The sequence below is a fragment of the Hermetia illucens genome, chromosome 1 (genome assembly GCF_905115235.1).
Source record: "Hermetia illucens chromosome 1, iHerIll2.2.curated.20191125, whole genome shotgun sequence".
NCBI classification, from domain to species: Eukaryota; Metazoa; Arthropoda; class Insecta; order Diptera; family Stratiomyidae; genus Hermetia; species Hermetia illucens.
The window spans coordinates 115,414,199-115,428,836 of record NC_051849.1 but is presented as its reverse complement, the minus strand read 5'-3'; the positions used below and the strand labels follow the sequence as shown (position 1 = coordinate 115,428,836).

Below are 14,638 nucleotides of genomic sequence, written 5' to 3'. Positions count from 1 at the left end.
TTGAACTGACAGTTCCCTTCCTCCTCTCCCGCCCGTTGGTGAAAGGAATTCCCTAATTTGAAGGCTCCGCAAGGCGGGAGAGTTCAGGGGCTGGCCCGAAGTAATGTGACAAACGGTTCCACGCTAACTCTTTGACGATGGGGAGGTGTTTAGTATGTAGTCCGACGACGTACCGAGTCGGGAGTCCAACACTGTGTGCGTAAATGCATTCACCTACCCTACCCAAAAAAAAAAAAAAAACAGGGCGGAGTCAGTTCATTTTAGCTTCGTCCCCTTTCGTCTACACGTGGCGTACGTAACCGCGCTTTTCTGATCTCCTCTGCCTTTCGCAGTTTCCTCTGGATAGATACGACCATGGAGTTGATCGCATCCCAGTCTTCCTGACATGTTAGCATTCGTCGCACCAGATTCTCTGGCGCAAGCACCTCTCTTAGAGTCTCCTCTTCCTTTCCTCCATAAACCTTGGACAGTGGAAGAATACATGCTCTGGGTCCTCTGGAACTCCATCGCAGTTTGGACAATGGGGTGAGGTATCCAGTTTAAACCTGAACAAGGTACTGGCGATATCCTCCATGCCCCGTGAGAAACTGAGTAAGATTATAATTAATCTCACCGTGCCGTCTCTCCAACCACTCCTTGATGGTAGCGATGAGCCTGTGTGTCCACCGACCCTTTCCCGAGCGTTCCCAACGCTCTTGCCATTTATTTAACTGATCTCTCCCTTTCGGCGTTCTTCGTCTGCTTTAAAGGAGAGATAGACTTCGCATTATATATATTCGTCATCTCGTCTGCCAAGATGTCAGTGGGCATCATTCCAGAAATGACGAATGCTGCATCATCTGGGACAGTCCTGAATGCCGAGCACAGTCTTAGGGCTGTTCTTCTGTAGACTGAACTCAGCTTGTTACCGTTAAATGTAACCTGCAATGCCTTTCCCCAAACTGGAGCTGCATAGAGCAGGATCGAACTCACTACCCTAGCTATAAGCAACCTGGAAGCATGCCGTGGCCCTCCCGCGTTCGGCATCATTCTTGCCAGGGCCACACTCACAGTGGATGCTTTGTCATAGACATACTGCACATGTTCTTAATAGCTCGCAGAATAGTCGAGATCAAATGTCAACTCCTGCGATTTCTCGCAACCAGGTGTAGTCACCCCATTATGGGCTAATGATTGAGCAGTTTGGGAAGCATCTTTCCGTGTTTTTGGAACATATGTTCTAGGGTGTGATGTACTGCTTCTCCACGCTACTTCTAATATTCGATGCAACGGTGGCCAAGTAATCCACCACCGAGGCACTGTAGCCGAGGGATATCGACGGCCGGGAGGCTGCCTTCTCCCAAAAGCCGCCGATACTGGGGTTTCTAGTCACTGCACCGTACATTTTTTCCTCCTTTCTTCTTCCATATTGGTTTCTTATTATGGGTGTTCTCCCCAAAGTCATTTTTATACACGGGTGGATGTTTTTCTCCCACCTACCTGACCTGCGGATAAAATAATATGCTCATGCACAACTCCAAATGCGTACAAGGGCATATTCATATGCATCCGCCGAGCATTCCCTTATCCGCACGAAGGGACGCGCCTGGTGGGAGATCTAGCAACCTCGCATATGACCAGTCCGTCTGTTTGTCTATCTGTCCCTCCGAAACGGCTGGAGCTATAGTCATGAAATTTGCCGAGAGTATGTGGCCTGTAAACCACTACACGTGCAACGATATATGCGAAAAGGGGAGTAACATTTGTTTCACAGTATATTGATACCCCAATGGATATTTCTGACATTAGCTGAAATCATCACAAGATGGTGCCACCTGTTATGTGTAGGGGTATTCGCAGACCACACTTTCTCAGTGAAATTTCGAGAGAATTGGTTCAGCCATTTCCGAGTAAATCTGGTGTAACAGACAGACAGACTGATAAGCCGACAGGTATACATTGAAACGATTTTAATAAAGTGTTCTGTCGCAAAAAAACCTTAAAAACGACATTAAATGTGTGTCTGTATGTGTTCAGAAACCCCTCAACCGAAAAATTTGAATTTGGGATTAATAATAATATCTTTCAACATTTAAACAATTTACTAGCAAATTCTCTAAGTAATTACTCTACTCGAATCTAATTGGAACTCTATTCCACTGTCCCGCTATTTTGTGTTTCCATTTCGGTTGTTGGAACACTTCCTTCTCTGGGTTGATTGCATAGAGGTAAATGTTTTCGCATCGATAATGCGATCAAAATGTTATGTGGAAACGGGTATGAGCAATGCTTCTCTAAAAACGACCAAATTATTAGATAGTATATTCATATATTCCCAGCTCAGAAGAAACAATTGCGGAAACTGCGTGATTAACCATACAACATGCCAAAAAAAAAGCTTTCTGATTTTCGAAATGAGAAGCTGAAGCAGTTCCCGATGAGAGAGCAATAATCCATGCAGCCCAGATTAATTGTGCCTCGAAGTATGTCAGAAACTAATTTACGGTTGAATACTGACATACTAATCATACCCTGACATTGATTGACAGCTTAGAGTACGTTGGTTATATTTAGAATATCGACCTGAAAGGATAACGAGTGGTATCTGCGTTGCCATGTGCTTTGGAAGTGCATGCACTTGTATTTTCAGCTACACATTCGTTGACGCTTGGATCGATTTCATAATAGCTTGTTATCTTGACGTTTCAAGGAATTAGAGTTGTAATGCATTTATCTGCCATGAACGTTTCTAATTTTGTTCTTAAGAACGACTATTCAGCACTAGTTTCTCTCTGCCTTGAAAACTCCGAAACGAAAACCTTGTCAAAACTTGTCATTTAACCAATTTATTTTTATTTTAACAAATGTTGCAGCAAACTTGAGGATAGGCCCGTTTGAAAACATCTAGGCCTGCTTGTTAAGAGGAAGGAAAACCTTATTAAAATCGATTCGATGTCTGTCTGTCTGTCTGTTCGTTTATGGGCCCGTCTCTCACACCCGATTTACCCGAAAACGGTTGAACCGATTGTCACGAAATTTGGTGAGAATATGTCCACTGCAAATCCCTTTAAATGCAGCCAATTGCTCCATTTTCTGCTGAGTTTAAGGAAGTGGTTAGAGCACAAGGTTGCCGTACGAAAGGTCGCGCAGACACAGAGCCGCTGGAAGTGCAAAACTCAGCAGCTTCCTTAATGAGAGGAATTGGAAACTTGACTACGACCGGCCCTTTGATGACACTGTTGTCAAATTCTTGCAGATAACCGGAGAACAAATCTCGGCAGAGTGAAACTGTAGCCGTAAAGCAAGCTAAATACTGCCTGTCAAAACCTTCTCCCCCTCCGCCAGGAAAAGGGGGAAACAGGTCGGGAACCCGGAAGATAGACGCTTCAGGTAGTGAAAGTTTTTGTGTATTTCTTTTATGAAATGATTTGTGCATTTACCCCATTAGTACGTAAGACGTAATATGTACAAATATGTGAAAATGCACTTTTAAGTGATATTGAATTGATTTCGCAAAGAAGCAACAGCTTTGACCTATACATATAACTTTGTTAGCAATAGTGCGATTTTCACCAAATTTAGGATCACGCTCCTTGCTGTAGCCAACTTATTATTATTACCCTTCGCCCCACCAAGCTGCAAAAATAGTAGAGCTGTCCCAGTTTATCAAGGACAAGCACAATGTGCACCAACCCATAAAGAATATGGTGAGAGTTATTAGAGTCCTCTATATAAGATCGGAGATGGAGAAAAATAATAATAAGGACGATGAACCCGGCTATGCCAACAGTGTCACAAGCGACCCAAGGCACGCGTAACCGTACTACCATCGAACCACGGTTAAATAAAAGAGTACTTGAAAAAGAGGGGGATCCTCTAAATAACCAGCAGGCGCCTAAGAGAAAAATGCGGACATTCTGAAAACCAGCACTAATATTTCAGAAAGAGGGAAGTATGCAGCGAAAGTATGAAACTCGACCAGCGTTGCGAAGCCCAAGACGAACGAAAACGATGGGTAGCCTAAAGTTACCAGTAATAAAGCGAAAGGAAAAGCAAAAGTGAGAACTCGTCCAGATGCAATTGTTATCTCCAGTAAGGTAAGGTCCTCCGCAGAGATACTTAGAAAGGTCAAAGCTGATCCCGACCTAAAGGATCTGAGTGGAAATGTGAACAGAATCCCAAGAACCCAGAAAGGGGATCTCATGTTCGAGCTGAAAAGATCCAGCGTAGGCAAAACTGATGACTTCCGCAATCAAGTGAAAAACTCACTTGGGGAGAATACCGCAGAATGTGCCCAAAAATATGAGATCTATATGCAATTTAAGGATCTCGATAAAATGACATCGAAAGGAGAAATTGGTACTGCTCTGAAGGAGCAATTCAAGTTGGAAGAACTTACCAAAGAGTCTGCTGCGGGTTTACGGAAAGCTTATGGCGGTACTCAAACGGCCACAGTACGAGCACCAGCGGAGGCAGCGCAGATATTGTTGCCGGCTGGAAAAGTCCGGATTGGATGGGTTGTCTACCGTTTACGAGAACAATCTTCACTAAAGGGGTGCTTTAAATGCGTAATGTTTCGGTACTTTGCGAAGGTATGCGCCTACTGTGCGAGGTAAAAGAGGGACAAGATAACCCGCATATTGCCGGAAGTAGTAAATATCCCGAATTTAGGAAGGCGCTCACTGCAATAAGAAAATGATGTTTATTCAAATAAACCTCAATTATTGCAGGGTCGTTCAGAATTTACTTGAGCAGACTACATACGAATCTGAGATGGAAATTGCCAGTATAAGTGAACCGTATAGAAACTGTCAAGGTGACTAAGAGGTCACAAATTCTACTAGTGAACCGGCAATATGGGTTTGCGGTCGACAGGCCATACAATGTATTGCAGGTCAGTGGCTTTGGGTGGGCAAAAATAAGTGGTGTACACGTATACGATGGCACATACCACTGTCTCAATTCGAGGAAATGCCTGATAATCTTGTCCTCAACGCAAAGGGACGAAGTCAAAAGGTGATTGCTGGTGATTTCAACACTTGGGTCCTTGAGTGGGGTAGCAAAGAATCAAATGCTAGGGGGGTGCAGTTTATTAAAAGCTTTTGCGCAGATGGACATAGTTTTGGCCCACGAAGGTGCTTTGACTTTTCGGAAAGAGTGGTCAGGTTTGATTGTATATCCAACCTTTGTCAGCCCTGTTCTGGCGCGTGGTATATCCTGGTGCGTCAGCGAACGTTACACCCACAGCGATCACGAACCAATTTTCTTTGAGACTTGCTTCCAGCTTAAGTGCAAAGGCCCATCATACCCGAAATCAGGAAATATTTCAGGCTGGTCAGCAAAAGCTTTGGATGAGCAGGCCTTCATATAGGTGTGCCTAAGTCAACCTGATAAAGCAGGCACCTCTACGGAAAGAGGCGTCCATACGGCCCAATGCCTCGCCAATGCATGTGACGCATGCATGCCTAGGAGGTGCTCATTCCCCAGTAGAAGACCAAACTACTAGTGGAATGGTGAACTGGCCAGCCTTCGATCAGCCTGCCACCAAGCCAGAAGAGCGGCTCAGAGGGCGTTCCTCTTCGCAGAACACATGTCCCACCCTCTTGCTGAAAATCATCCAGGGGGTATTCTCCCAGCAAGAGGAGGGCACCAGCACATTCCAACCACCTCTGAATGTGACGGCAATTCGCTGAGTTGTTCGCAGCGTGCATGTCCGAGGGAATATTTCCAGCGACAGAAGTTGGTACTTTTGCCTAAGCCTGGTAAACCTCCAGGTGAACCATCTTCATAGAGACCTATGGGGAAAATGTTAGAGCGGGTTACCAATAACAGATTACTCCGAATGTTGAGAGCCAAGGTGGCCTTTCAGATCGGCATTATGGATCCCGTAAAGCCAGATCAACCATTGATGCCATCAATTGGTTACATTATCCCCCTCCGAGGGAAGCCACAGTGGTGGATTACGCTGACGACATAGCGCTGATTGTGGTCGCAAAGCACCTTAAGGATGCTGAGTTATACTCAAACGAGGCAATCAGTGCTATCAAAAGTTGACTAGAGAGTTCTGATCTGACACTTGTGGAGGAAAAAACAGAAGCGGTCCTCGTCACTAAGCGCCCGAAGAGAATATAAGAATCGGGAATCAGATCACTTCCTAGCCGACCATCAAATACTTGGGGGTGGTGATAGACAGAAAGCTCAGCTATAAGCAACACGTGCGGTATGTTTGCGACAACTGGCCCTGGCGAGGATGATGCCGAACGTAGGAGGGCCACGGCATACCCTCTAGAGAGAGATTAATTGTAATATCACTCAGTTTCTCACGGGGCACGGAAGATATCGCCAAATAGTTTTAAATTGGAGAAAGAAAACGAAATTTTCGACGGAAGGTGAGGACCCTGAATGCATTTTGTGTAAGATGCAGGCTTCGTTAAAAAAGCCACCTCCCACCAAGCGGAAACTGCCTGCTGTCTAAGAGGGAACAAAAAAAAAGAGTAAATGAGATTTATTCAGATAAATTTCAACCATTGTGAGGACACACACGATCTTTTGAGCCAGTCAGTCCTGGATCTCGATGTGGACGTGGCGATTATTAGCGAGCCATACAGAGGAAAAATAGCGCGGTATGAGCTGTCGACAAAAGTGAAAAGTGCACAATCTGGAAGACAGTTTGCTAATGGGTTCGTTAGAACTAAAATTAACGGTATTCATGTCTATAGTTGCTACGCCCCATCAAGTGCAACAAGCGTGGAATATATGCGAATGTTACATGAATGATAATTGTCATCGCGGGAAATTTCAACGCATGGTCTACTCAGTGGAGAAGCAAGGTTTCTGATAACAGGGGCTCATATTGCTGGAAGCTTTTTTCTTCGATGGACATTATTTTTGCTAATATCGAAAGGACCTATACCTTCCGGAAAGGGAGAATAGTTTCAGTGGTGGATATTACCTTCGTAAGCAGTGCGTTGATGAGGGACATTACCTAGCGAGTTAGTAAATACTACACACATAGCAACCATCAAGCTATACTGTTTAGGTTAATGAAGAATGGGAGAATGAAGGACATGAAGTCATGCCGGACGAAGCAGTGGAGTTCAAGTTGTCAGAAACTTGACCGCCGTCAGTGATGCCTCTATGTCAAGGCACAGAAATGACGCTCACAGATTACCGAAACCGGGGTGGAATGACGAAATCAGACGACTACGTGCCATATGCCTGCAAGCGAGAAGAAATTACCAGCGCGCGAATGATGAACAGGAAATTTTATAGAGGAAGGCGAGGAACAAAACTAGTCGAAGAGAACTGCGGAAGGCGATCCGTGAAAGTAAACGGAATTCCTTTAAAGAGCTCTGCGAAGGGGCCGACATCAACCCATGGGGAGGAGCTTATAGAGCAGTAATGGCTAAGTTGAAAGGAAGCAGGGCCTCGCCAATAAAATGCCCAGTTTTGTTGCGAAGAATAGTGACCACTCTAATTCCCTCAGCAAAACAAATGCACTATTGCAGTCGAAAGATAGCATCCCACAAAGGATATCCCAAGTATAACAGAGGATGAGCTTACCATTGTCAGCGAACAGATAGGGAACTAAAAAAGCAGCTGTATTCCGACGGAATACCAAACGTGGCTTTGAAGGTGGTGATAAAAGCAAGACCGGAGTAGTTCATTTCCACTTTTAATACGTGCTTGGAAGAGGGCACTCTCCCAACTCAGTAGCAAAGGCCAATGCTGGTGCTGCTACCAAAGAGTGGTAAACCACCTGGAGGGCCATCATAGTATCGCCGCATCTGCTTGCTGGACAGTATGGGAAAGTTGTTGGAGCGCGTTATATGCAACAGGCTGCTCCCAGTTTTAGAGGAAGCAGGAGGCATGTCCACACAGCAATACGGTTTTCGCAACGGCCGATCAATGGTGAATGCTATCAATGCAGTAGTCAATCTGGCAGAGGAAGCAATTGCAGGGCAGTACTAACAAGTAATGTGCCATCATCACCCTCGACGTGAGGAACGCTTTCAAACCAAACCACCGAGGAGGCTGCTGTTAGGCAGAGTGTGTTTATCCATTTTACTGTATAAAGCTCTAGTTTAGACAAAAGCCCTGAGCGTTTGGGGGTATAGGAGAAAAATATCTTCAGTATATCACCTGTGTGCGTTAAGAGTCGCTAGCACATTCCGAACAACGTCAGATGAAGCAGCCTTCGTAGTCGCGGGAATAGTGTCCATGGATGCTTCAGGAGATGCTAACACTATACAGTTTGAAAGCAGTCACCAAAGTGCCGGAGATCGACGACGAGAAGAGAGAGCGCGCACAATCAGAGTGTGGCAGGAATGTTAGGATAATACTCACAAGAGAAGGTGAACGCACAGGCTGATTCTAAATGTTCAGTTTTGGAATTATAGCGCAGCGATGGAGATGTTCACTATCACTTGACCCACTTTCTAACTGGGCATGGCGGATACTTAAGGTATTTACAGTCGTTTTGGACAAGACGATTCTCACTTCAGTCCTGAGTGTATCTTTTCCACACTGTGGTCGAAATCGACCAGCCACAAACACTTTTTGTGCGCAGTGTTCCATTCTGATGGATACATAACTACGTTAGTACCAGCAATATGCAACTTTTGTACTTATATCTGTATGCTTTCAAGCATGCATATGGAAATATTTAGATACGAGATAACAATTTAGATGTGTGTGTGTATATGTACATATGTACACATCATACATGCGGTAATATGAAATAGCAGTTCTCACCATGAAAAACAAGAGGACCCAAGGCCTGATGGTATCCCGGCGGAAGTTTAGAAACTGGTGCTTGCCAATGGCCAGACTTCCTGACCGGGGCATTCAATGCTTGCCTGAAGCAGGGTATTTTTCCTTGTTACCCTCTCTTCAGACAACATTGTTAAGGTGCCTCTAAACGAGTCGATTTTCCAGGCAATTTTGCGCATGCGCACAGCGCATGCCATATTGCATATAGCGCATGCGTGAGCCGCATGCGTTTTTTGACAAATATTGTAGCGCATGCCGCAACGCAAGCACTCCCATCACAGATGGGAGTCTTGTGCGCTTTTTCCATTGAATAAGTAAAGAGACATCGACTGCTTTCTATTGTGCATTCGTATTTATATTATACAGTGAAAATATCGCTCGACAGCAAAGAAACGACGTTAAATTTCATAGAAGATTATAAATTAAGTGAAGTGCTATGGAAATGTGACCAGAAAGGATATTCTAATAAACAATTAAGAAGTGATGCACTTCATAAATTACGTGAAAAGTATGGTGCCGACGTTAAAGCAATAAAATGTAAAATAAAAAATTTAAGGTCATATTTTTGTAAAGAATTTCAAAAAACTCAAACAAAAAAAAGCGGCAGTGGTACAAACGAAGTATACGAATCAAATTGGTTCGCGTATAAACATTTACTCTTTTTGAAAGATGTAAATGTACCATTGCCAACAAAAGACAGCATAGTGGAGAAGAATGCCCAACAGGGGAGCAATACACATGACATTGAAGAAGTAAGTAGTATATTTTAATCAAAAAAATATAATTTGGATAAGAGAAATTTACATGTATTTATCCTGCCATTGAACTGACCCTTCCTCGGATAGAAAATATTGTTGAAATTCGTTTCTTATTTCCTTGGCATCATTTGAAGGTTTCCTAGGAATTGAAGAAAGTGGTTGCAAACCTCTGTCTGATTGTGTCGTTTTTCTCCATGAACCGGGTATAATTTCGCCACAACTGGCATCTTCCGAATCAAAAGTACCAAAGGGTGCGTGTATATTTCTGGAGGAAGATTGCTTTCGTAGAAAGTTATGCAAGTAAATGCAGCATAATACGACATCTATAGCAGTTTCGAGTTCTGTTAATTCTAGTGGCTTACGAAATATTCTAAAAACGGCTGCCAGTAATCCAAAAGCATTTTCAACAATTCTACGGGCTCTCGACAGCCTGTAATTAAATATTCTATTTGGCGAGTTTCTTGTTATTTCCCCTGGGAAAGGTTTCATTATATTTGTGGTTAACGGGAATGCATCGTCAGCTACTAAGACATACGGGACTGGCAGCGTTCTTCCAGGGAGGGCTTCTTCTTTGGGTAATTTTAGTTGATTCTTTTCAAGTCTCTTTCCGAATTCCGTATTTTTGAACACACCTCCATCTGAGATCCTCCCCTGGCAACCGACATTAACGTAGGTAAAACAATAATCTGCATCAACGACACCAAACAACACAATGCTAAAGGTGCCCTTGTAATTAAAAAATGTACTTCCACTATTCTGGGGGCATCGAATGAGCACATGTTTTCCGTCCATTGCTCCACAACAATGTGGGAAATTCCAGTTTTTATCAAAGTTGTTTGCAACTACCCTCCAATCTCCTGTGTCCTGAGGAAGCTGAAAATTAAATTTAAATTGTTAGACATAATTACCTAAAATAGATTGTTTTAATAGAATCAACATTTTTTCAGACAATCGCTGATGAAGGATTAGAAGAAATGGATACTTCAAATTCTTTTCGGAAACCAGCGGCAGATGGAAAAATCACAAAAAAAAGAAGGCGGAACGTCACAACTAATGTGAGTGATGAGAGAGAAGAAGAAACTTATAATTTTATGAAGGCTGTTAGTGAAATGAAAACTATGGATGAATATTCAGCTTTTGGGGATTACATAGCGCATAAAATTCGAAAACTTAAAAGCGCTACATTGCGCAGTATCGCCCAAAACCGCATCAATAATATCATTTTTGAATTGGAAATAAGTCATGAAAATGACCAAGGTTTAATCTTAATTTCTTCGCCATCTACCGCAAGTTCATCGGAGCAATATTCAGCGACTCCTACTCCTGAACCAGAACCTCATCCATCATCACCGATCGCTACAATGCAACACGTCAACAATTCTGTAATAACAGAACTTTTGAACATATAATTGAGGTTATTTTTATACGTTATTTCAATTTCAATAAAGAAATGTCAGTATTAACTCTAGAATTTAATATATAATTCGGTTTATGAAGGCATATATACATACTCGTATGTACCAATTCATCAATAAACTCACCTTTATGTAATCTTTCAGTGCTGAACAAATACTTTTCGCTACTTCAGGAACAATTTTCGAAATGCTTTGTGTTGAAACTTTGAATAGGAAGCTTAGGCTTGCGTATGAGTCGCCTGTTGCCAGATAACGGAGTGTGATTGCGAGTCTGATTTCAGCAGGTATAGCCTCACGCATAACCGTATCCCTTTTTGTTATTAGCGGCCTTATCATATCCAATAGAATATTGTAATCTATTTGAGACATCCGTGTAAAATTTTTGAAAAGATAGTCGCCATTATCTATCTCTTTTAAAAACTTATTTTTATTGTCTTTAAAATAGTCACGCATCCATATCCTTTTTGACTTTGCTGTCCTTTTATCGCAGTTCCTTTTAATTATTATATACGCTGCACATACTCCTGCTTTCATTAAACAATTCACTGACATGTTGAAAGAAACCACGAGAAAGCGAAAACAACTAATTGCAACGTGTGGACGCTGGAGTTGCATGCGCTATGACGCACGTGCGTTATTCAATTTCAGGCATGCGTTTTTACGGCGCAAGCATGCGCTTCGCGCACCAAAAAGAGGCATCGTTTGGAGGCACCTTTAGAGAGATGCTGAGAAGCGCTGGCAGATGGAGTCGTATTGTGTATTATGTTCGGACTCTCCTTGTTGCGAAGAATATTGAGTTCGACAGGCACAGGAACCGGATAGCAAGAGGTTTCCTGAACTAACAACTCTTTTCCTCCTTTCCCCTCCCGTTGGTGAAAATAATTGCGAGACTTGAAGGTTTCCTAAGCTAAAAAAACCAAATCGGAAAACCAGAAGCTTGACGCTTCAGATATAAAAACGGTTGGTTTTTGCATAAAGATATACATATATACATAAAAAGTACGTATATTGAATACCAATATAAACACGTACAAAATATACCCCAAATATTCACTTGCATATACATATAAATACATACATATGTCTGGCTGGAGTAATTGATATTCATATATAAATGAATTAAAAACGAAAATGAAAAGTTTCCCTGCGACCTCTCATTAACGTGAGCTCACTTTGTTGTAATATTGACGAGTGATATGTTATGATGACGTCATACACGTTTTAGAATGCACGAAATTTACACAAAATATAAAAGTTTCACCTTCTATAACTTTGTTCATAATAGTTGTAAAGGGGTTTATGGCTAAATTTCTAAAATATGCTAATATATTATTATTAACTTTATTTGTGCAGATATCGGAACGGGATATATTTTGGGGCTTATATTGCGTTTAGATTAATGACTGTGATTTTTTTCGGATTTTTCGGTTGGATAGCTGCTGAGAACGAGAGCAGTTACACTTTTTGGGGGCCAAATTTTGAGCCCTATATTTCACCCGATATCAAATATGGCACCAGTTTCGAAAAGTACTAATTACTAATTGAGCCCTTTCATTTGATATCACCATTCTGTGAAAAACAGTTTTGCACCCTCCGTTCACATGTACGGGAGAGCCCCCCCCCCCCCTTAAGTTTCACACAAAATGACGGCACTTGCTATATGTAAAGGGAATACCAGATGACATCCAGCCGTTTCTGAATAAATCGGGTGTATCCGGCAAGTAGACGGACAGAGAGATATCGACTCGATTCTAATAAGACTTTTTTTCACACAAAAACTTAAAAAGGGCTGGGAAGATAGATAGATTCTACATGAATGGAATTTTAATATTTTACTCGAATGTTAATTATTCTCGTTAATTATAGCAGCAGCATCTTATTTGCATGACTTTGGATGCAGTAAATTTCCAAGAAATTGATAAATTTGAACTGGTATAATTCTGACACTAATGGCCAGATTTCCATTGAACTTGGCATGCTTATGCTCCACATACTACCCTCTATGACGGTGCAATTTAGTAAGTCAATTTCTAAAACCCGCTAATATACTATTAGTAAGTTTATTTCAGCAGATATCGGAGTTTGACATATTTTGATGCTTACATTTCATATAAGTGGTGTTTTACATGAAACCTTAAAGAGGGCTGGAGAGAAGTAGATTCTTCATAAACGGGCCTATAATATTTCATATAAACACATCATCCTAATTATTGTCGGATTTTTGCACTTTAAGTGCGCAGATTTTGATTCCTTACTCGCGTACTTTATTATTCATGTCAAAACTAATACCAAATTCGGAAAGTGATAATCGAGACCTTTCATTTGATTCCCCATATGACCATATTCGATGAAAAAAATCCCCTTTTTCCATGTATGTGGAGCCCCCCTCTAAACCTCACGTAAATTTATGGCACTCACTGTACACGTGAGATTCCATGGTTTCCATATGACCGCCAAATCCCCTTCGGATCACTGTAGCTGTTTTAGAGAAAAATGTATGAGACAGGCAGACAGACAATCAATTGATTTTAATAAGGTTTTGTTTTATATGGCTTAGTATGTTTTTAATATGTACATTTATGTGACGGTTTGGAAATACATACATAGAGGAATATTTTGAATTTACAGCTATCTGTGAAAAGAAAAACGTGGATAGAAAGCTCCTCACATAAGGTGAGCACAAAACCCTTATTTCTCAAGCGCTTTCCGGTTTTCTGGATTGTTTCTGTTAAGAACATTCATATACAGATGCACACGATCAATGTAGACGCGAAAATATGGACGGATAAGTGATCATAATTTTAACTACGATAAGCGATCATAAGTTTTACTGCAGTTTATGGAATTCAAGACATCGCGCAAATTCAAGATATTGAAAAGTGGAAATGAACTACTCCGGCTTTGCTTTTATCGCCACCTTCAAAGCCACGTTTGGTATTCCGTCCAGCTCGGCTGCTTTTTTAGTCCCTATCTCTTCGCTGGCAATGGTAAGCTCATCCTCTATTATACTTGGGATATCCTTGCTGTCTTCCGACTGCAATAGTGCATTTGGTCACTATTCTTCGCAACAAAACTGGGTATTTTATCTGCGGGGCCCTGCAAATTCAAGATCTTGAATGTCAATATCACCCGAAAGGGGATATTCTCATATAACATATGCATATATTACCTGTTACGTACTAGTAGGACAACTGCACACTCAAATGCCTTTATAAAAGAAATACACAAAACCTTTTATACCTGAAGCGTCCAGCTTCCGGTTGCCCGACTTGTTGTTCTTATTTGACAAGTGCGATCTGATGCTGTTGTGGCGGCACAGTGGGGACGTGAACCACCCACTGCATCGCAAGCAATGTGAACGGCTCCGCCAAAGCCCTGAACTGCCACTTCCCCATCTGCTGGCCTGGCAGAAGGGGGGGCGCGTTACGGTCCTTCTTTCTTGCCATGACCGCCGCTAAAAATACTGATGCACGAACCAATTTAAAATACAAGTAAAAAAAGCCATTGGTGGTTCAACGCTAGATTTAGGATCCAGTACAGGATATATTCACAAAAAAAAAATATAATAGTGATAGTAGTTATAGTTTAAAATCCCCGCACTCAATATTGAGGAGCATTAACCGTGAGAGTGGACTTGAAAAGGATGGTGTCTCTTTGAGTTATAACAGCATCGGATATCACCTTTTCCAGGGCCAGGTTAGTCGTGGTAGTACA

At 42.0% G+C, this 14,638-nt stretch overlaps 1 protein-coding gene across 1 annotated transcript in view; it reads left to right on the top strand.

The window, feature by feature from the left end:
* The window catches only part of LOC119660870, a 146,217-nt gene extending 135,299 nt beyond the window's left edge, over nucleotides 1-10,918 (top strand). Inside the window, exons 2-4 of the mRNA XM_038069824.1 lie at nucleotides 9,118-9,259; nucleotides 9,353-9,503; nucleotides 10,457-10,918. Coding sequence (XP_037925752.1) covers nucleotides 9,118-9,259; nucleotides 9,353-9,503; nucleotides 10,457-10,918 — 755 coding nt within the window. The remainder of the gene's footprint in view (nucleotides 1-9,117; nucleotides 9,260-9,352; nucleotides 9,504-10,456) is intronic.
* Nucleotides 10,919-14,638: the final 3,720 nt, after the last annotated feature.